Source organism: Episyrphus balteatus, chromosome 1 (genome assembly GCF_945859705.1).
Source record: "Episyrphus balteatus chromosome 1, idEpiBalt1.1, whole genome shotgun sequence".
Classification (NCBI taxonomy): domain Eukaryota; kingdom Metazoa; phylum Arthropoda; class Insecta; order Diptera; family Syrphidae; genus Episyrphus; species Episyrphus balteatus.
Window position 1 is genome coordinate 86,367,368 of NC_079134.1, and position 23,826 is coordinate 86,391,193.

General features: G+C 32.3%; 1 protein-coding gene across 12 annotated transcripts in view; it reads left to right on the top strand.

The window, feature by feature from the left end:
- Positions 1 to 23,826, top strand: part of LOC129906890 (protein Fe65 homolog) — a 359,219-nt gene that overhangs the window by 227,883 nt on the left and 107,510 nt on the right. For all 12 annotated transcript variants that reach the window (XR_008770866.1, XM_055982875.1, XM_055982874.1 and 9 more), the window contains 2 exons: positions 10,649 to 10,747; positions 12,849 to 12,988. Coding sequence is in view for 11 of the 12 variants with exons in the window: in XM_055982875.1 (XP_055838850.1) it covers positions 10,649 to 10,747; positions 12,849 to 12,988 (239 nt within the window). In the remaining variant the exon portion in view is untranslated. The remainder of the gene's footprint in view (positions 1 to 10,648; positions 10,748 to 12,848; positions 12,989 to 23,826) is intronic.

A 23,826-nucleotide genomic window follows, 5' to 3' on the forward strand; every position in this document is an offset into this window, starting at 1 on the left:
ACGGATCCGAAAGTTATTCTTTGCTGATGATGGAGCCATCATAAGTGAAGATCCAACATCCTTGCAACGAGCACTTGATGTGTGGGTGGATGTTCTGGAAGGAAGTGGGTTCGGATAGGCGCGAAAAAGACAGAATATCTCTGCTGTCCATTTTCTTACCCAGACGGCCCTATTCCGGACATTTACCTGAATGGAACAATACTTCCCAAGTGCGAAAAGTTCAAATATCTTGGATCTATGATCAACAACCAAGCTTCTTGTGATGACGACATCAACCACCAAATAAGTGAAGGGTGGATGAAGTGGCGCGAAAACTCTGCCATCTTCTGTTACCGAAAAATGCCCCCTAAACTGAAAGGAAAGCTCTATACTGCAGTTGTTCGCCCAGCACTTACATACGGTTCACAATGTTGGACAATGTACAGAACGTATGAGAGTAAACTGACAGCAGCTGAGATGAAGATGCTTCGTATGACAGCAGGAGTAACAAAGCTTGATCGAATTAGAAGCAAGAAAATCCGAGGAAGCCTTCACGTCAAAAACACCATCTAGGATAAAATACCAGCATGACCGTTTAAGCTGGTACTGTCGTGTACAAATACGAAACCCTGAGAATCCAGTTCAAAAGGCGATCGTTTACGACTTTCCAACGCAATCGCGAAGAAGAGGCAGGCCTAAGAACTCATGGAGAAGACAAATGCAACGACAACTGCATTCAGTTGGCCTTAGACATGGAACAATTCAAAATCGAGAAGCCTGCCGACGTTTCCTGAGGTCAACCCGGCGAACCCCACATGCGGAGCCGTAGTGTGAAGCAGTAGAGTGGGAGAGTTGTGACCCCATTCGAGATCATGACTATCGTCGATAATGGAGAAGAAGAAGAAGAAGAAGAACTAGTAGAAGCTGAAATAGTAATAGTACATACTTACTACATTCGGTATGCATAAACCTAAGTTTCTACTTGCTAGTATCTATAAACTAGTAGTAAATACTGGATTCATTCCAGTGAATACTACTAATTCATCTGAAAGTAGTAGTATTATATACTAGATACCTACATAAATGTTATAAATAAATGGTGTTGATAAATTCTTTTATTGTGGTCAACAAAGAATATATAGAAGTTCTATATATGTTCCACAACTTTCGGAAAGACTAACAAATGCTCCAATAAGAGATAAGGAAAGGATAAAAATAGCTTTCAAATCTTCCAATACACTAAAAACAAATGTGTTTACCAAACTAAAAGACGAAACAAAAAAAGAAGACAAATCGGACGTGGTATACCAGATTACTTGTTTAGGTGGAAATAATACTTGTTCAAAAGTTTATATTGGAACATCGAAACAAAAACTTAAAAACAGGATATCCGGACACAAATCAGATGTGAGAACCGGTAACTCACAAAAAACGGCGCTAGCTATGCATTGTTTAGAGGAAGACCACAGGCCAGATTTTGATAATGTAAAAATCTTACAACAAGAAAATCATTATTCTAAACGTATGCTATTAGAAATGCTGCACATTCAAAAGAACGAAAATGTTGTCAACAGAAGATCGGACTGCGATGGTCTTAGTATTAAATATAGTCATTTAGCTAAAAGTTAAATTACCTTACTTATGTATTTTTACTACTAAATTTTGAGTTTGTTTTCATTTTAAATATTTTGCTTATTTTGTAAAAATCATAAATAATTTTGTTTTCATCAAATATTGTTTATATTTTGTAAGTTTTCCAACTTTGTAATTTATAAATATTTTATTAATTATTTAAAATATTTTTATTTAAAGGCCTGATGAAGGGGATAACCATCCCTGAAACGTTGCGCCAAAAAATATAATATATAAAAATTGAATAAAATTGACTTTAAGCCCACAATAAAAGAATTTATTTATATATAAGAAAAGTCACCAAATTTGTTAAAGAATAAATGGTGTTGATTCTCTTTGTTTTGTAAATTACCGTTACATTTTTTGTGTTACCTACAATTTTTGTTTTACAATTTTTAAGAGTTTAAAAGTGAGTGTTCAAAGTTCAAAAAATGGCAAAAGCAGAAGGTTCAACAACCTTAGAGTTTGTTAAAAGACTAGAAAAGTATGCCGTACTTATTTACAAAAAATCTCAACAGCCTCATAAATAAAAAATCAAACGTGGAGCTTTTAAAATTGTTTATTCATGAGTTTCAAGCCAGAACGGGTATTTTAATAACGGAAGACCAACTAAAAAAGAGGATAAATAACATTAAGACTGACGTGAAAAAAAAAATCGGACCTTAAATCAACGAGAAATAAACCAATCAAGCTTAAAGAATGGGAACATATTTTCTTAAAGCTTATCAATGTTAACGAACACCCATCAATTTCAAGAATACCTGTTATATTAAGTTTTATAAAAAAAATTACTTTTACAAATCTTTTTTTGTAGGTGGTCAATCCGTGGAATCAGATAACCATAACAAGGAACGAAAAAGCGCAGAAGAGGACAAAGAAGAGTCAGCGCCGCACACTGGGGAAATTTGTATGGGAGTGCGGAAATAATTAAATAAAAATTGAACCACTGAATAGATTTGGATGAAATTTTCAGGGATGACAGTTTTCGTCGTAAGAAATTATTATTATTCATTTCCGCCCACTGCCACGCCCTTTTAAAAAAATTTGTGAGAGTAATAAAGAATTCCGATTCTCAATTTACTTGTACTTATAGCATTTTTTTTAAATTTTTTTGTATTATTGGAACCATTTCCCCGATTTTAAATACATTAAATGGAAAAGAATAACTCATAGTAGGTACTGTTGTCGAGGTCCACGTCCACGCAAAATAAAAAACCCCATTATTAATAAAATGTATAATGAAGACGCATAATCCCTTTTCACTCGTTTTTAATTTGAATAGTTTTCAATATATTATGTACATACATTTCAGTTACATATAACGAAAATTAATTTTTCTGAGCCAAGTTCAAAAAATCAAATGTAATTTTATTGTACTAGATTTGTAAAAAAATGTGTTACGAATTAATTTTATTTTCTCTATTTGTCTTTTCGGATAAGAATTTCAAGCTTGCAGCCAAAAAAAACAAAAATCTGACAAAAAGAAGATTTTTTACTTTTCAATTTTCTCGAAAACTAGAAGGCATAGAAACATATGGTTTTCAGTGATTGGTAAGGAATTAATTAAGGCAGTGTTCTTCATCATTCAAATTGAATTCAAATCCCCAGCCTTGTCAAAAATAGTATTGGATATTTTTTTTTTATTTTTTTTTTTTCAAAATTTTGACTTTGAAATCGATTATTTCTAAAACAATTCACTTAAAGAACTTAATTTAAAAGTTTAAATTAAGCCTAATATTTTGGCTTTTAAAAAAAGTATCATTTATAACTGTAAATGTTACCATTGATTTTTAATATTTTTTTGTTATTTTAAGTAATTTTTAAGAAAATGATTTTTGCGACCAAATGAAGTTTTCAATTGCCAATAAAAAACGCAGTGGCACCTGGTGGCATCCAAATTTGGCCTTCATCGAAAGGGAATTTTATAAGGAAAAAGTTTTTAATAGTCTCTAACTGTAGGCGAGTGTAGCTAAGATAATATATACAAAAATATGAAAAAATCAAGCCATTTTTTTCTCTTTTCTTTAAATAGTTATATAAAATAATTAACATCTTTAAAATTAATAATTTCTTCGATTTACAATAGACAAACGATGGCTTCTTTACGGAAAAATAAAAGTGTATGAGTCGGCTCAAGCTAAAAAAAATTACACAGCTTTAATTTGTGGGTATTTTCACATCGTTTTTTATACTTTCAACAACTTGTCCCTTTACAAAGCTCTAAAAAGTAAACTACAAGTCCGATTTTAGTAATTCTTTCTGATTTCGATTCAGATTTTATTCTAGAATTTAGAAACACTATTGAAATATTCTCCAAGGAAATTTAAATTTTTGACTTTTTTCCTCAAAATCCCCAGTGTGCGCCGCCGCCGCTTGCTTTTCAATTTTCTGCAATTAATTGCAAATAAAATATCTTACCCATAAAATATTCGCTCAACGTTATTTTTTTCAAAACGTTAGAGCATTTTAAAATTATTATTCGAGGGCGATCTTCGCTCTTTATAAACTTTTTCAGATCTTAAATTGAAAAAAGCTGCCAAATTTATACTCGAAATAAATCTTCTGCAAACCGCTTGCTTTGAAAGTAAAGTTGTGACTGATGATGTCGGCATTAAACATGAGAAAGTTTTTACTAGTAAATGTTCAAGTTGGTATTTCGAAACTTGAAAAATTTGTAGTAAAAGTTCGTACTAGTTTTTTTTATGCATACCAGTACAAGTATGTACTACAAAAATTCATCAAAAACTAGTAAATACTTTTCTTCTGTCTTTTATGCATATGGAAAGTAGTAAATACTACCTATTGTTACACTTTTTCCGACTCTAATTTATTATTTAAATAAAAGAAAATATTAAAACCGCAAGGGACAATTATGATGACGATGACGACGACGACGAATATGATGACTATAAGCTGACTTTGTTCACCCAATTCAAGCAACAAAAAAAAAGTGTAATACACACAGCAAATTTATATGCTGCAACCACGGCTAAATTAGCAAGGGGTGGGTTCAGCGAATATGATATGATGATAATTAAATGAGCGAATTAAAATAACAAAAAGGTAATAATACAATTTTTGAATTCCAACTTACTTTAATCAGGAGCGTCGCAAGCTGAAATTTAAAAATGAAAAGGGCGCCAGCAATTTTTTTTGGAAAGGAAATTACAAAAAATAAAAGAATGAATTTAGTTTCTGTAGTGGAGAATTGAAAGCTTTTTATTTGTTTGGGAAACCTTGCAATTAATCAGGGATAAGACCCAAAATCTTTTCAACCAATTGAACAAAGATTTTTGGCTTAGTAAAATGGAATGCTAAGTTCAGTTTTTCGAACTGTTAACAATTCAATTATTTAACTGGGTCGCGTGTCCCGCAATTTTGGAAATTATGAAACGGTACAAAAGCCAACGGCTTGTAAGCAAAAAGGTTTTTCAAAATTTACGAACAATAAAACGCAATAATACCAAATGAAATATCAAAAAATATCTTCTTTCTTCAAAAATACTAATTTTTAACACTTTCACAAAATTTTTATTTTTGAGGAACCAAATTTTAAAACTTAACTTTGCTAAAATTAAATTCTTAAACACTTTCAAAATTTTCTTTGCTTATCTTTTTTCCAATTTCCAATTTTTAAATCTTATCTCTGAGCTAGCCAGTATCAAAGTGACCGCCAGAAATTTTTCTTCCTGGACGACAGTTTTTCGCTCTCATACCCCCAGTGCTTTCGGCCAATCCGGAGCAGCCGATTCCGATCATGTCACTCAGCAACTCTCAGCTCATTGGCTGCAGAGCGCCCATGTCGGAATCAAACGGTCCTACCTAATCGCACTCTCGTTCTCCCATGGTTTTTCGTTATCATCCTGGAATTCGCCGGCAGCTGAATCGTTTCCAGTGGCGGGAATTCCATGAACGCATTCAGCCATTCATCCCCATTTTTTTTACAAGATAAAACGAAAGAAAATAATCAAAGTGCAAAGTGCATAGAAAAATAACCTTAACTATCCATCTTTTACAAAAATATATATTGATATGTTGGGCCCTGGGCCATACTCAACTTTGAGTGTCTTCAGCAATCGGGAACCAAGCGTAACCCGTGCTTTTGCTCGTATACCAATAGACTTTTATGTTGACCATCTTTTGGTCAGTTTTCTACATCAAACAATTTTTGTTAGGCCATCTTTGGGCGGTATTAATTATGTGTTTGGTTTGACCCCCTCTTGGCCGATTTTTGAAGTTAAGGCACGACCATCTGTCGGCATATTTCCATAATTAAGGCTCGACCACCTGTCGGCCGATTTTACTGCTTCACACTCCCTTGGTATAATAGCAGAGTGCATTTCGTCGATTAGCGCACCAATCTAATTTAGGTGTTAAGATCAAGTTTATTGTTTCTACAAATTTACTGAAAGAGATAACCGATGGCTGATGATCCATGGCTGCCCTCATCTCTCTCAGTAAATCGAAGGAAACACCTGTAAAGCAAACGGGAAGAAAGGGACGTTGTTGCGGTAAATTTTACCGTAACCCTATAAAAATTTACTAGTAAAAGCATTTGCTACCTTTTATGCATACGGCTCAATGAAATACGTAGTATCTGCTACATACATAATATAATTACAAACATATCTGACTGACTACGGTTTAAATGAATTTATTTGTGTATGTATACCTATGTTCTACCTTCCTTAAGTTTGAACATAGTTACTATTTGATCAACATAGGTATGTACCTACCTACTAACTTAACTTGATCAAAATTAAAAACAAAGTGTAGTAGATATGTAACTATATGTACCTACTTGTTTCACATTAATTATCTATTAGAAGGTAGGTAGGTACCAGGCTACTTAGATACTCATGATTTCATACCCCAGTTCAACAAGACAAAAAAAATAAATACAAATCAAATCAATGCGCAAACAAATAAAACTGTGCATGCATTCTTTTTTCCTTGATTTCCAAAAAATCTTTCAAAACCAGATCTCATTTATTTATTCCTAACCCTTATCTATCTCATGCAAAAATATTAAAGATAAGAACAAAATTTCATTCATTGATCTGGTCAGAGATACCCTAAAGAGGATGTGAAACTCTCGTACATTTTACCCTCCAAAAACCAATTTGTTCCTCTCCTCTCCTCTCCTCTCCTCTCCTCTCCTCTCCTCTCCTCTCCTCTCCTCTCCTCTCCTCTCCTCTCCTCTCCTCTCCTCTCCTCTCCTCTCCTCTCCTCTCCTCTCCTCTCCTCTCCTCTCCTCTCCTCTCCTCTCCTCTCCTCTCCTCTCCTCTCCTCTCCTCTCCTCTCCTCTCCTCTCCTCTCCTCTCCTCTCCTCTCCTCTCCTCTCCTCTCCTCTCCTCTCCTCTCCTCTCCTCTCCTCTCCTCTCCTCTCCTCTCCTCTCCTCTCCTCTCCTCTCCTCTCCTCTCCTCTCCTCTCTCTCCTCTCCTCTCCTCCTCTCCTCTCCTCTCCTCTCCTCTCCTCTCCTCTCCTCTCCTCTCCTCTCCTCTCCTCTCCTCTCCTCTCCTCTCCTCTCCTCTCCTCTCCTCTCCTCTCCTCTCCTCTCCTCTCCTCTCCTCTCCTCTCCTCTCCTCTCCTCTCCTCTCCTCTCCTCTCCTCTCCTCTCCTCTCCTCTCCTCTCCTCTCCTCTCCTCTCCTCTCCTCTCCTCTCCTCTCCTCTCCTCTCCTCTCCTCTCCTCTCCTCTCCTCTCCTCTCCTCTCCTCTCCTCTCCTCTCCTCTCCTCTCCTCTCCTCTCCTCTCCTCTCCTCTCCTCTCCTCTCCTCTCCTCTCCTCTCCTCTCCTCTCCTCTCCTCTCCTCTCCTCTCCTCTCCTCTCCTCTCCTCTCCTCTCCTCTCCTCTCCTCTCCTCTCCTCTCCTCTCCTCTCCTCTCCTCTCCTCTCCTCTCCTCTCCTCTCCTCTCCTCTCCTCTCCTCTCCTCTCCTCTCCCCCCCGGAACGAAATACGGGCCTGAGCGTAGAGCCCATTTTTTTTCCGTGTATTTTATAAAAACTGAACAAAGCGCTCTACGCTTTTTGATTTTACCATTTCCTATAAGCTAATTAAATTATTTTAGTCCGTTTATAATAATAAACAGACTGAGCTTTTGAAAATTTAAACAATAAAAAGTTACTTTAATTTCATAAAAAAAACAATAAATAACACAGCCACACAAAAAAAAAAGTTCTGACCTGGGGTTGCGACTTTGATATTAATATTGTTTCTGGGTCGCTGAACCCGAACCCGAAGTCCGTTTTTCCCTATCACATCAGGTTTTCGAGAAAACCTCAAAAAATGTCACGAACAAAATTTTTTTCTTCTCTGATCTCGATGTGCGAATATGTTAATCATATAGTTTTTGGGTCGCTGAATCCAAATTCGAAGTTAATTTTACCCCATCACGTCAGGTTTCTGAGATATTCTCTGCACTTGTTCAATCGTCGAGTGTTTGCTTCTAAAACCTAACTGGTGTTTAGGTATAAGACCTGAGGACTGCCTTTAATTTTAAATTTTTATTTATTTTTCAAGGTGAAAATTCATACTGAAATGAAATGGGGTGCTTCTTATATTTAAGCGGGTTCTACCTATTTTAAAAGGGTGAGATTTAAAGTAGGCATCATCTAATTTTAAAGTGCCCTTTTTTTCTCCGTGTAGCTATGATTCATATCTATGAACCGTATGAGCAAATGGCCTTAATCGAGGTACTTATTGAAGTAAAAGTTTTTGAAGTTATACTTCTTATGGGACGGTGGGTATGAAAATTTGTTTTTTGACAAGAATGTCAAAATGATTATGACGCGATCGCCATCTCCGAGACAATTGGGCAGCAGGGCTGTCGCGTAACCTTTAGAGTTGGTAGTAGTAGTACTTTAGTATTTAAAAATGCAGTACGCAGCAGTACGGTAAAAAAACACACAACACGTGGCAAGTTTAATGTCGCAAGTTGCATGTCGCAAGTACCATGTGGCATGAATCATGGTGCAAGAGCATGTGGCAAGTAGCATGAGGTGTGTGGCAGTCAGTATGCAAAATATGGTAAAGAAAGAAAAGAACATAGACTAAAACAAAACTTGTATTGATATAAAGGCCGTCAATGGTTATTAAAATTTAATTTTTTTTTACCATTCGTTGAGATCGTTATAAAAATACGCTGTTTGATTGTTTTAATAATAATATAAAACAAAAATAATAAAAATATCAAATGAAATTCATTTAATATAATGAGTGAGAAGTATAACTTCAGTCGCGTGTACATGTATGTGTACACACACTCTTTTTTTTGTACTACGATGTCAGGATAGCAAGTTTATTTTTTTTTAAGATCACACAACTAGTGATGGGAACTATCGAATGATTTGAACTATCGATAGTTAGTAACTGAATGATTTAAACTATCGAATAGTTCATTCATTCATTCATTTATTCATTCGAATAAAAACTATCGAATATAACTATCGAATAAAAACTATCGAATAAACTATCGAATAAGCTATCGAATAAAAACTATCGAATAAACTATCGAATAAAAACTATCGAATAAACTATCGAATGAAAACTATCAAATATTCAGTTATTTTTTACTCGCAATTTTTTTATCCGATTTATTTTCTCCAGTTTTTACTAATATATTGACCTTGTAAAGGACATACTTTATTTCACTGTTTGCAGTTTTTTAACTAGAATTTAAATACTATTTCTTAACTGAGGTTACATTAAATAATAAATAACAAATACTGAATCATAAAGGAATTTTTGCTAAAATATGATATGATTTAAATTAAAACGAAAACAGTGGAAAACCCACACTGAGGCAAAACATTTGCGCACAAAAAGAAACAAAATATTATTATGAAAAGGATTTGTTTCCTTTTCTTACTCTTTCTATTTTTGCTCGTCCACATGCAAAATTGCAAATATCAGAAGTATAAACCTATATATACAATAATCCAAACCAACCACACAGTTGCATCATATATTTGTCTAGCCGATTAACAACCCTTTTATTTATTTACAAAATCCACTTGTTGACACAGATACCTGCTGTTTGTGCGTGCGCGAATGTTTTGCATCTTCCGGCGACATGTCTCGTCAAGTGATTGAAATGATGGGTTTTCCCACTAATTAGGATCATAAACTATACACTGACTGAAAAATGAACATGTTCCGCTTTCCAGGTCAACGAGTTGTTTTTTTCTGTTTTGTCACTTTTTTATGACACCGCACTAACCGACAGATAACTTCTATTCTTTTCATGCACCGTGTCGCCTTTCTTTTTCTTCTTTACCGCCTTTGTTTTGAAAATATGGGCACTCCAACATAAAACACATAAATTCAGTCCTGAAAAACTTTCAAGATATCATTTGGAAGATCCCACAATATGTGTATCATCAATTCATCATTCATCTTCCTTTTCAGTCCTTCCTTCAAAAGCAGATAAGAACATTTACAATTAATTTGTAAAATCAAGAGAAAAAAGAAAATAGTAGAGAAGTAAAATTATGACTGAATACAAAAAAACAATCTAATAGACTGAAAGAAAACAGTAACTGAATATAAAAAAATTCAAATGAAAAAACTATCGTTTAAAAAAACTATTCGAATGAAAAAACTATCGAATAAAAAAAACTATTCAAATGAAAAAACTATCGAATAAAAAAACTATTCAAATGAAAAAACTATCGTTTGAAAAAACTATTCGAATGAAAAAACTATCGTTTGAAAAAACTATTCAAATGAAAAAACTATCGTTTGAAAAAACTATTCGAATGAAAAAACTATTCGAATGAAAAAACTATCGAATAAAAAACTATCGAACGAAAAAACTATTCGAATGAAAAAACTATCGAATAAAAAACTATCGAACGAAAAAACTATTCGAATGAATGATTTTAAACTATCGAATGAATGAATATTTTACAACTATCGATAGTTTGATAGTTTTTATTCGATAGTTCCCATCACTACACACAACTCATTTTATTATATTGTATTTTATTATATTTTTTAATAATTTATTAATTATACCAATCTTTAAATCATTTTAGGGACTTCGCTTATGTATCTCGCGATAGATTAACTAGAGTTCACATGTGTCATGTATTTCGATGTGATACAGCTGCAAGGACGATTGCGAATACTTTACGGTAAGTTAATTACTTACTAACTGATCCAATTTATATTTACAGTTAGTCCCAAATGTAATTTAAGGGGTTATACCTAGTTGTAATTTTGAAAAAAATAAAAAATTTTTTTTTGCATATATGCATATTTTAAATGTACGTAATAAGAATGTTGTCCGAAAATTTCACATTGATACAGCAATTAGTTTCCGAGAAAGTACGTATTTGTGAAGACTTTTTAACTAAGTTTACAGGTTCCCAAAATTTTTAAACGCGTTTTTCTCGAAACTGTGTTTTCAAAGTCGGTGAGTACAATTTCTCCGAAACGGCTGGAGTGATCGGCTTGAAATTTGTACACAATTTTCTTAGATACTTTTGTTAGGCAATGAACGAAGGAATAAGGTTTTTGACAATAATTCGATATTTTAAGCCACTTTAAAGTGTAAATTTTCGTGAAAAAAAACGATTTTTTTCTTTGGAAAGCAGCCATTTTGTCAAAAATTCAAATTTTACCTATTCCTTCGTTCATTACCTGCATTCGTCTATCCTGGAAATTAATCTTTTGGATTTTTTAATTTTCAGTGATTTGGATCAGAGATATCTCGCTCACCGCCCGACACCTTTTTTTGGAGGTCGTCTAGGAGATCTACTAAAAAAATAACGGAACCCAATATTAAAAAAAACACATCGAATTCTTTTAATACATAAATTTTGCTATATGTTCATGTATTCTTTATGTTTATATAATTAAATGCCTCTTCACAAAAAATCCACAATGAACGTTTTTTCGCATTTACAACTAGATATAACCCCTTAGGGTCAATGTGGGTAAATGTAAACAGGGGTAAAAGAAAACATGGCTCATAACAAGCTTCAGTTAAATCTCTTTGATGCATACATAAGTACAAATCGCGGACGCATGTATCTTTTGACTAATACGTCTAGCTCATTGCTGTCGAGAGAGAATTCATTTGACGAGCGTATTTTCCGTGAAAGATAATTTTTTAAAGTGCCAAACAAGTCGTTAGTCTTTCAGAAAAATTAAATATTTTTGCAGATTCAATTAAGCCAGTATAATTTGCAAATACTTTTTAGTTTTGAATTTTGATGTAGATTCTATGTGAAACAAACAAATTTTAAAATACAGGACATTTATGTCGATTTGTGCTTTCATTTAAAACAACGTATTCTGGGGGTAAATATAAACATATATTTTTGCTGAAATTATTGGTTTTAATAAAAATAAAGTACTTTTAGTCAATTACTATTGCTAAAGTGCCGCGGAGTTACATTTTAAAGCAGCCAACACAATCATTTTCAGTGGATGATGTTGCAAAATCGGTCTTTGACGAAAAAAAAAATATGACGTTCACAGCTGCTCAGGATGAATATTGGGTGCCTATATAAAGAATCAAAGGAAGAAAACAAAAACTTTTATTAGAATTTGAAAAAGTTTTTGTCAAATACCTTCTTGAACGTTTTTCAAGTCGTTATCCAAATGATTAAGAGGAAATTCTAAATTTTAAACCACCACCGTTTACATTTACCCCGAATTTGTAAAAAAAACACAAACATGGTTGGGTATTTGTAAACATGCCATATTTTACAGTAATTTAAACAATTTGGGAAATATTTGTTTATATTTATAAAGAAGAATTGCCATCATTTCATATTTGCATTAGAAGATACCTGTCAAGTTGCTCCGTGAAAACATATTAAAATCTAAAGTCAAAAGAAAAAAAAAGACATGAAATTGTTTACATTTACCCACATTGACCCTAGTGTGATTTAAAGAAATTTTCATAATTTTAAGTAAAAATATTTAAAAACAAATGCTGTTCATATATGTATATTAGGGTGGTCCTTATTTGGCACATGTAGTTGAATAGCCGCCATCCGGTTGGAAATACTGAGAAAAATTTTCCCTATTTTTGTATATTTTTATTTGACTCAGTTCCTCTCCCGGAAATAACGCAAACATATCCTTTGATTTTAATATGTCTCGCAAATATTAGAAAATTTTTTTTTTCGCCCATGGTCGACTTCGGCAAAAAACAATATAAGGACCACCTTAATGTACCTACATATTTTAGTACATAAACATATATAATTCATTATTTTACAGTGACATATGCAAACAAATTATGATTGAGCGCTCAATTCAGTTGGATTCAAATATACAAGGAATAACAAGTGGTTACAAAACTAAACAAGAATCATTCCAACCAAAAAATCTTAAATATGAACCTCGGGAATTTAGACATTGTAAGTAAATAGTTTCTGTTATTAATTAATTTTACGTAGGGTTGGGTAACTTTACATTTCAACCAATTAAAAGCGTTTATGATAGTTTCAAAAATTATAGTCAGGCAAATTAGTCAAAATATGGGCATGAAATCGCATTTTTCGCGGGACAAAATTTTTTTAATGGAATGTGTACGTACAGGTGGTTGTCAATTTGTTGGGATGATTGGAGGGCGGGGCAGCCACCATCATTGTTATTCATTTTTAAAAAAATGTCACAGGTAAGACATATTAACAGTAAAATTATCTATAAAATGGACACGTTCAGGAAATATTAAGGACTAGATATTTAGGTAACGTCATTTTCTGAACGAAAATTTGAGTAAATTGACTAAATTAGTTTGGATACACCATTATTGTCAAAATTTACTTGAGAATTTAAGAGATCGCATGGGCAGACACCAAATTACACTTCACTTTAATAAATATAAATAATAAATAATATTAATTATAACCGATAATACACTTTTTACTCTTTTTTAACATAAATAAATTTAATACTGCTACCATAATTCTGTAATTAAATACAATAAGCTGTCATGTTGACAAAAATAACTTTCCTAATTTTTTAGGGACAAATTTCTTTCTTTACTTTCCAGTCAGCTTTCCAATATAAGCCAGTCATTATGTCGGAAAAAACGGCTTAGAAATGCAAAATGACCGAGAAAGCTAAATTTTGGGTATGTTGTAGGGGATGCTTAAAAAAGCTTAACCTGAAGTTTTCGACCAAGATTTCCTATGAGCTTTTTCCACAATAACTTTTTTGACAATAACTCGGCTGTCCTTCGAGATACGAAAATTTTACGAGGTGCTTTTTTGTAGCTTTTACCTTGTTCTACAATTCACACATTTTTTGCGTATCATGAACCGTTTTCGCGATATCGATCAAAAATAAATGAATATCCAAACAAATATTAAATCAAATTTGTAGACCCTGTTCAGACCTACAATTCCGTATTTTTATTTATTTTTTTTTTTGCCAAAAATTACGACCTCCAGCCGCCAGCAAAGTCGTTTAGTCCGCACCCACAGCCAAGCAAGCCGCTCGTTCGGTTGTGAAAAAAACAATCATTACCTAATGTTTTTTTACGTAAAAAAAAAAAATACTTAATTGTAGGTCTGAACAGGGTCTACAAATTTGATTTTAATATTTTTTTTGGATATTCATCACCAAAAATAGATAATGTCAAAAAACAAATCGCATATAGTAAATTTTTGACTTTTTTGATCGATATCTCGAAAACGGTTCATGATACGCAAACAATGTGTATTCATGAATTGAATCATTTTTTTTCAAAACATGATAAGTCCATGATTTCAAATTTTTCAGGAGAAGAAAAAAACGTTCTATTTTCTTTTGTTAAGTGTAGCAAAATGTATAAAAAATATATTTTGTAGAACTTTTACCTAGCTACAGAATATCGTTTGGTATTTACTTTTTGGACCGATTGTTTAAAAGATAAAAAATAAAAACGATTTTGGACTTATCATACTTTGAAAATAAACGAATGTGAAATAAGTTTTAAAATGAATATATAATTTTTTTAAAGCCTCAGTCTATCAAACAATTGCATTAGGGAATAGAATATAATGTTTCGAGTAGTTATTTTACTTGAAAGACGCTTTCAACTTAAGATTTTGAGTCAGTCAGTCAGTAGTCAGCTTCTCTATGTGTAGTCAATTACTCATAAAAAAGTTGCTGTTTATTTTCAAAAGATGATAAGTCCGGGACTTTTATGATGTTTTGACAGTAAAATTTTTTTTCGCTTAGCTGTAAAATCGAATATAGACTGAGTAGATGCTTCATATTTTGAAGGCAGGTGTGGTTATCCCCAAAGAACATATTCAGTTAAAAAAACGAATTTTGAAAAAAAGTGGACTTATCATGTTTTGAAAATAAACGATTCAATTGTAGAAAATGGTAAAAGCTACAAAAAAGGTCCTTGTAAAATTTTCGTATTTCGAAGGATAACCGAGTTATTCTCAAAAAAGTTATTGCGGAAAAAGCTCATAGAAAATCTTGGTCAAAAACTTCAAGTTAAGCTTTTTTAAGCATCCCCTACAACATATACAAAATAAGCTTTCACATGGTATAAATTTTGTTATACCATGTCAAACAAAAAAAATGATTCCATAGCGTGAGAACATAAAAATAAATGTTTTTTTTTTGCTTTTTTTAATGAAATTTGATCGAGTTCAAAAAATTCTATCTCTTTTTGTAGATGTCCCATAGGCCTGATCGATATATATATTTTGAACTAAGACAGATGGTATAAAATTTTGTATAGGTTGTTAGGGAAAAAAATGGAATTAATGACGTTTTTTTTTGCTTTTTTTGATGAAAATGATTATTTTCAATAAATAATTTTTATACTGTAAAAATTTAAAAATGGTTTTATTCTTAAGAAGAAATACTTGGCTTTTAAATTGCATAATTTTTTTTGTAAGCTTTTAAAATAGAAAAATTAATATAATGAGAAAATAAAAAATGTATTTTTTTTAGCTTTTTCTTGTACATTATGATTGTGTGAAATAAGTAAACGCTTCAATTGACTCATTTTAAACAAAAGCACAAAACCTGTTTTCTGACGACGTTATCACGTAAAATCATCGTCCGTAAACCGGCTTTACAGACAACCTCTTTTTTTAAATGCCTATTTTACCTGTACTTATTCCTTTTCACTCGTTTTTTATTTGAATATGCAAACATTTAAGCTACGTACCTATGTATATCGAAAATTCATTTTTCTGAAGCAAGGTCAGAAAATCAAATGTAATTTTATTGAAGTAGATTTATAAAAAAAAGTTTTGCGAATTAATTTTACTTTCTCTGTTTGTCTTTTTGGATAAGCATTTCCAGCTTGCAGCCAAAAAATAAAAGTCTGACAAAAAGGAGATTTTCTACTTTTCAATTTTCTCGAAAACTAGAAGGCATAGAAACATTATGGTTTTCAGTATTTGGTTATAATTCTATAAAAGCAGTTTTCTTCATATAATGTGTTTTTATTTTTATTTTTTTTCAAAATTTTGTTTTTGAAATCGGTTGTTTCAAAAACAGTTGACTTAAAGAACTTAATTTTAAGACTTAAATTAAGCGTAATGTTCTGGCTTTTAAAGTATCAGTTCTAATTGAAAGTGTTGCCATTGATTTTTAATATTTTTTTTTTAATTTGAAGTAAGTTTTAAGAAAATAAATTTTGCGACCAAATGAAATTTTGAATTGCCAATAAAAATGGCAGTGGCACCCAAATTCTATCGAAAGGTAATTTCATAATAGTCCAGTAATTTTAGGTTTTATCTGCGGAAAAATTGTTACTAGGCTCGATTTTGGTATTGGCCTTCGTTACGTCGTTGTTATGAAGAAAATCAGTTTTTCGCATATATCTCGTGACCTGTTGCTCGGAGGTCAATACTGCCGTGCTAAGCAAAAGGGCGCATATCCATTTTTGTAGTTTTGAGATAAATGCATTTTACTGACAAGGGAAAAGGTTGAGAATTGTAAATGTGTTCAGTTTCAAAAATGATTTTAAGAAACTTGTAGTAGGAAAATTATAATTTTTAGTTTACACAATAATTATATATTGTTCAAGCTTCCCAAATGCGCATCTAATTTTTTTTTTTAATTTTTAGAGTTAGTAATAAATGCATTTTTCTTTTGAGGAATACAGTGGAGTAATATCGTTGTGCTTATCTTCATTGACTATTTTAAGCCACTTGGAATTGAAAATGTGCTGTTTTTAGTTGACATATAAATGAGGAATTGTTTCAGGATGTCAAATATGCCTTTAACTCAATTTTGAATTTTTGGCTCATGCGCCCTTTTGGCTTAGTACGGCAGAATAGGGGTCTATAGAAAATCTGTTCGTCAAAAAATTATCTACAAATATTGCCTTATGCATTTTTCTGTAAATCCAACCGTTTTTGGAATAGAGCTGTTTCAAGCGTAGGCATAATACATGATACGTAATAATAGTTTTGTTTTATTTAAGAGTGAATAATTCAGTATTTGAATACTGAAAAATACATGTTTAATCTCTTTTGCTTTTTATTAATACGGTTTTATAAGTTTCACTTGTAATCGATATTCAAACTAACTTACTAACTAACTAACTAACTAACTAAGTTACTTAGCTACTAACTAACTATTCAATAAAATCTTAGCAATTAATTTTGACCCTTAGGTCAAAATTACCTACGTTTTAGTCTCAGGGTAAAAATATTTGAGGTTCAAAACACCCCAAATCAATCTTAGACTACTTCAAAGAGTCATATCGAAACTTTGAACAAATTTATGTAGTTTGAATGACTACGTTATAATATAGTCCGAAATCGGTTGGATTTACAGAAAAATGCATAAGGCAATATTTGTAGATAATTTTATGACGAACAGATTTTCCATAGACCCCTATTGACCTCTGAGCAACAGGTCACGAGATATATGCGAAAAACTGATTTTCGTGACCTTTTGACCTCTATAACTTCTAACGCGGACGCGATATCAATGTCGATTTTTCACATCTTCATAACAACGCCGTAACGAAGGTCTATACCAAAATCGAGCCCAGTAGGAATTTTTCCGCAGATTGGGGTAAAAAATGCCTAAAATTACTGGGCTATAAGGAAAATGGTTTTAATAGTCTCTACACAGAGAAAAATAGACCACATAAAATAGAACAAAAACAATAAGAAATATCTATGGTTTTCATCCAAGAAGGAAACCTTATCAAAACAATCGGGTTTCCTTATTGTTTTAAAATCTGCACTTGTAGGGTTTTGAAAAAAAAAAAAAAAAACGACGACCAGGCCGGGAATCGAACTGGAGACTTCAAATCATTAGTCCCCCACCTTACCACCAGAACCAAGCTGCTATGAAAATATTGATTGCTATTTTAGTTCTAGTGCTAAGTAGTAGAGCTGTAGCAAATCGTATGTATTCGTCACTAAAATGCGGGTATTTGCTTCAGTAACGAGTAACGAAACGTTACTTTCTAAACAGTATCGTTACTCGCATGTTTCGTTACTGGGTACTGAAGTAACGAAACATATACGAGATACGAAACATACGAGTAACGACCCCATTCCAATTTCAATACTAAATCATCCGATATATGAGATACGAAACGAAGTGATACACTCAATTTGGCGCATTTAGCATCTCGTATCGATATCATTACCGTAGTCGGAATGCTAACTCCAGATAATTATCTGGAGTTTACTTTTGTCTCGATAATAACAATTTACAAAAGTGTTTTGGTTTTTGAAAAAATTTGTTAATTTTCATTGCAAAATTTTCAACTAAAAAAAAAGCCGAGAAAAAAATCACTGTCAATAGAAAAAAAAAATGAAAAATTGTTCGACATGGTTGTATTGAAGTGTTAATATTACGAGATCTGGGCGATGTACTTTTGAAATAAAGAATTGTGATAAGATTACTGAACGGATATAAACAAAAAATTACCAAAATTTTGTCGAAAAAATAGAAAAAAATAAAAAAAGTTTCCACGTTTGATTAAAAAAAAATCGAAAAAAATCAGTATAGCTACCTTCAAACTCTTATAACATGAGAACGCCGCAACTTAAATTAATTTTTATGGCTTTAAAAAGTAGCTTAGATTATACAAATTGTTTTTGGTTTACTCTTATACCAACGAACGAAACATACTTAAAATACTAAACATACGAAATGTATCAAATACATGAAATATATGAAAAATAAGAAGCATGCAAAAGTAACGAAACAAACGAAACATGCAAAACATACGAAACACACGAAGCATACGAAATATACGAAGCATACGAAAGTAACGAGTAACGATATTATTGATGCGGGTACTAGTATCAAAAGTAACGTATACATGCGGGTACTCATTTTGTCGTTACTTTTACAGCCCTACTAAGTAGCAAAAAAAAATCAACTTTTCAGTCAAATTTTAATAAGATTTTCTCTCAGTGGACAGCACTGGTTCATTTATTGTAGCTGTGTGTTATAATAGTCTCCGTGTTTTCTGTCGTTTTTATTTGTAAATTTTTAAATTTAATTTCAAATTTTTGTTTTAGTGCACTGAAAAAAGTGTACTATTTTGTGTTTACCTATAATAATTCTATAAATTGTGTTAAAAGTGTTTAAAATTAAATGTTTTACTTTATAGAAAATAGTCTCCGGTAATTATTAAAAAATAAAAAAAAAATTCCCTCAGTTTGAGTGTTTTTTTTTTCTTTATTTACATGTGTCAGTGTATTTTTCTTATACATTAGCACTTCCCCTCATTTATTAATTCCGTTTATTAGTTTATAGCTCACTTTTTTTTTTTTGTTTGTATTAATATTTTTAAACCCATTTTTTTAGTTTCTCATTAGAATTTGTTTTTAAAATATTTAAAGCGTCCGCGGTTCAAGTGGTAAAAGCGCGGTTCTTTTTGTTTAAGTTTTTTTAATCTTAGGGGTCCAGGTTCAATTCCCACTGTCTGACGAAAAATCAATTTCTTTTTTTTTTATTGATTTTCATACAATTTTATTTTGTTTTATTTTTTATCTATTTTTTATTTCTTATTTAATTTGTTTTTTCAATATTATTATTTTTTATTATTTTTTTTTATTTTTTATATTTTTAATTATCATTTTTACTTATTTTTTTTTTTTTTTTTTTATTGTGTTTCAAATAAATACCATGGTTTGCTCGACTAAAAATTGTTCTGATGGGTCGATTTCTACTCCCTTATATGCTTGCTTCGGACCGTGTGGTAATCTCTACCATGCAAAATGCATTGGTTCCACTAATGGTTTTATTGAAAAGATTTCTAACTCTAAGTTTGCCTATTGGTATTGCCCTGATTGCCGCTAATTATCTATATCTACATTAGCTTTCAAAATGTCTTCTTTTGAAGCAGACACTTTAAAACTCTCAAAAGGTTTCGAAGAACTTCTCAATGTTTTAAATACTGCGGTCTCAAATTTAAATTCTTTTTCCATAACAACTAACAGTATGGTAAATAACTCCACTTCAACTGATGATTTAGTTCTTGACCTTCCTCAAAATTTTATTTCTTCTCACGATGATGATATTCTTGCTCAGTCTGGTTCCGGTATAAACAAAGCTCATGTGCGTACCCAAAAAATTAACAAAAAAAGAAGGAGAGACAATTCATCGAATGGGAAAAATTCTGGTCCATCTCCAAAACGCACAAATCTCAACACAAATCCTCATCATATTGCTGTATTACCCAATCCTACTCAACCAGTAGCCTCGACAACCACCGTTGCTAGTACTAATATAATCAAGGCTGTTTCGAAACCAAGATCGATTTTCATTTCACGGTTAGACCCTAATACATCTCCTGATGATATAATTTCCCATTAAGTTTCTTGTAAAAGCATTCCTTCAACAACATCTATTAAGTGCACAAAAATAAGTAAGCCCAATAGTTTTATTTCATCATTTAAAATTGTAACAAACCCAACTTATTTTGATTCCATTTGCAACACTCATAATTGGCCCCTAGAAACCTTAGTTAAAGAGTTCTCTATCACAAAAAAACACCCTGTATCTAAAATACCTTCGACAAAAAACTCAGCAGGATGGCCCTCTTTTACCAAAACGTAAGGGGGTTACGCAGCAAAGCCGCTGACATTTTCATGAATTCACAAACATTTCCACATGATATATTTATTTTAACAGAAACTTGGTTAAATGCTAGCTTTTTAGACACGGAACTATTTTGTCAAGAGTTCTTAGTTTACAGAAAAGATCGACACGCCGGAAATGCAAAGGAACTCGGAGAAGGTGTCTTAGTAGCGGTTCGAAATAAATTTGTTTCTTCTTCCATATCATTCCCGTTTAAGCTCTCAATTGACTTAATCTGCGTTAAAATTTCTTCAATGACTAAATCAATTTATATTCTAAATGTATATATCCCTCCAAAAAGTACATCATCCTCTTATACAGAGCTTTCGATGGCTTTAGATTACGTACTTGACCTGTCTTGCTCCAATAGCAACATATTACTTTTAGGAGACTTCAATTTACCTCACATTGATTGGGTCCCTTCCGATGATGAAACATATCAAGAAGCTTCACTAACATCTTCACAAAATGAGCTTGCTTTATTAGACAAAATTTTGTATACTGACTTACAGCAGATAAGCTGTATTAAAAACTATAAAAATCGAATTCTCGATTTAGTATTTTCCTCTGACGCTATTAGTACTCTTGTTCTAGAGTCTAGAACTGGCATTACTAATATAGACGGTTACCATCCACCTTTGGATATCTTCTTTGACTGGAGCAATCATATTACTGAAAACAGTAACGATTTTGATTGCTCTTATACTCTTGATTTTAAAAAAGCAAATTTCGAGTTGCTTTCTGAAAACATATCTAGTTCAGGGATAGAAAATATACTTACATTATCTAATATTGATGAAGCAGTTACAAATTTTTATAACATCCTTAACAGTTGCCTTGTAAATTCCATTTCCATGAAAAAATCAAATAATAATAATAATAATTTTAGTCACCCTTGGTACACAAAAGACCTAAAAATACTAAGAAATAAACGAAATAAAGCATGGAAACTTTTTTTAAGAACCCTTTCACCAGTTGATCACGCTTCTTACGTTGAACTATTTGAAGAATTCAAAACTCATTCAAAAAATTTGTACACCGACTATATGATTGAGAAAGGAAATTCCCTAAGAAAAGATCCAAAGTCATTTTGGAATCTTGTTAACTCAAAGAAAAACTCAGATGGATATCCGGCAAACTTCATTCATGACGATATTACATTACATCAAACATTTGACATTTGCAATGCTTTCGCCAATAACTTTCGTAATTCATTTGTTAATGAGACTGTTGATGTTGACGAAATCTATTTCAAAAACGTACATTCATATTCCGAAACGAGTTGTACGAACTTCCCTGTACTGCAAAGTACTGTGTTAGACCTTCTTTCATCCTTAAATGATGATTGTTCTGCTGGCCCAGATGGTGTGCCACCAATAGTATTAAAAAACTGTAGAAACTCCCTAGTTCAGCCTCTAACATTTTTATTCAAACTTTCCATCAAGTCAGGAAAATTTCCCTCCATCTGGAAAAAGTCATTCCTCACTCCTGTTTTCAAGAAGGGTGATAAGACAGATATAAAGAATTATAGGCCTATTTCGAAACTATCCTGCATTCCAAAGGTTTTTGAGCAAGTCGTTTGTGACAGTCTAGCATTTTATAGTAAAAATCTGATAAGTGAAAAGCAGCATGGCTTTGTAAGAAAAAGATCTACTACAACTAATCTTCTTAGCTTCTTAAATAAATGTTCAAATGCATTAGAAAAAGGTAATGAAGTTGACTTCGTTTACACTGACTTTTCAAAGGCATTTGATCAACTTAGTCATAAAATAATAATCTTCAAATTAAAAGCTTTTGGTTTTCCACGTATTTTTATTGCCTGGGTAGAATCTTATCTTAACCAAAGATCCTATCAGGTCAAATTTAGAAACTGTCTTTCAGATCTTTTTATAGCCAACTCTGGCGTCCCTCAGGGAAGTCACCTAGGCCCATTTTTATTCATTTTAGCTATAAACGACGTAATCTCGTGCATAACTTCAAGTGATATTCTCATATTTGCTGATGATATGAAGATTTTTAAAGAAATTAAGTCTGACAATGACCGTATCCTTCTACAAAGCGATATTAACAGTTTTAATGTTTGGTGTGGTAAAAATGGCCTTTCACTTAACCCAGATAAATGCCAAACAATTACATTCTCGAGAAAACGAGTCATTAATATTTTTGATTACTACATCTTGCAACATAAGCTATGTCGAGTATTTAGCTTCAAAGACTTGGGTGTCCAATTTAGTTCAAATTTAGGATTTACTGAACACATCAATTTTATAGTAAATAAAGCGAGCTCAATGCTTGGTCTTATTAAACGTTGGGCAAAGGAATTTGATGATCCATTTGTTACTCTATCTTTGTACAACTGCTACGTTCGACCCCATCTTGAGTACGCTTCTCAAGTATGGAGTCCTTTTTATGAAGTTCATAAAAACCGAATCGAATCTATTCAACACAATTTTGTACGCTTCGCTCTAAAAGGTCTTCCTTGGACCGACCCTTTCAACTTGCCACCTTATGAACATCGCATTCAACTTCTTCAGATACAAACTTTAGCACAGAGACGTGTAAATAATGATTTAATCTTTCTTCATCAGCTTATTAATTCCCAAATTGACGCCCCTGATCTATTAGCTTGTATTGGTATAAATTATCAGGGTGGATCTCACCTCCTACGAAGATTTGAACCTTTGCATATCGACTTTCATAGAACAAACTATGGTATTAATGAGCGTCTTAGTCGCATGAGTAAACTTTTTAACTTGAACTATTCATCCTTAGACTTTAATTTGACGAAAATGGGTTTAAAAACATTGTTTCGAACCAGTGCTCCACAATCGTGACTGTTAATCAATGTTTTAAATAAATTATACATGTTGGATTTTTTGTACTTATAATTTTATAACTTGTAAATTTGTTCGTAATTATTTTGTTTTATATTGTGCATGTGGGAGGTTGTATTTTTTGTCTACTAACCACTAACATGCACTTATGATGAGCCTCTGATTGTAGTTAAAAGCTTGTTCTAAGCTTACTACATCAAAGAATCTGAAGTGAAAAAAAAAAAAAATTAAAATAATAAGAAATCTCCTTAAAATTAATCGTTGATTTTAATAAGATTTCCTTATGAAATGTATGGACGGTAAAACAATATGGCAATCTGTTAGTTTTTAGCGGGTCATAATTT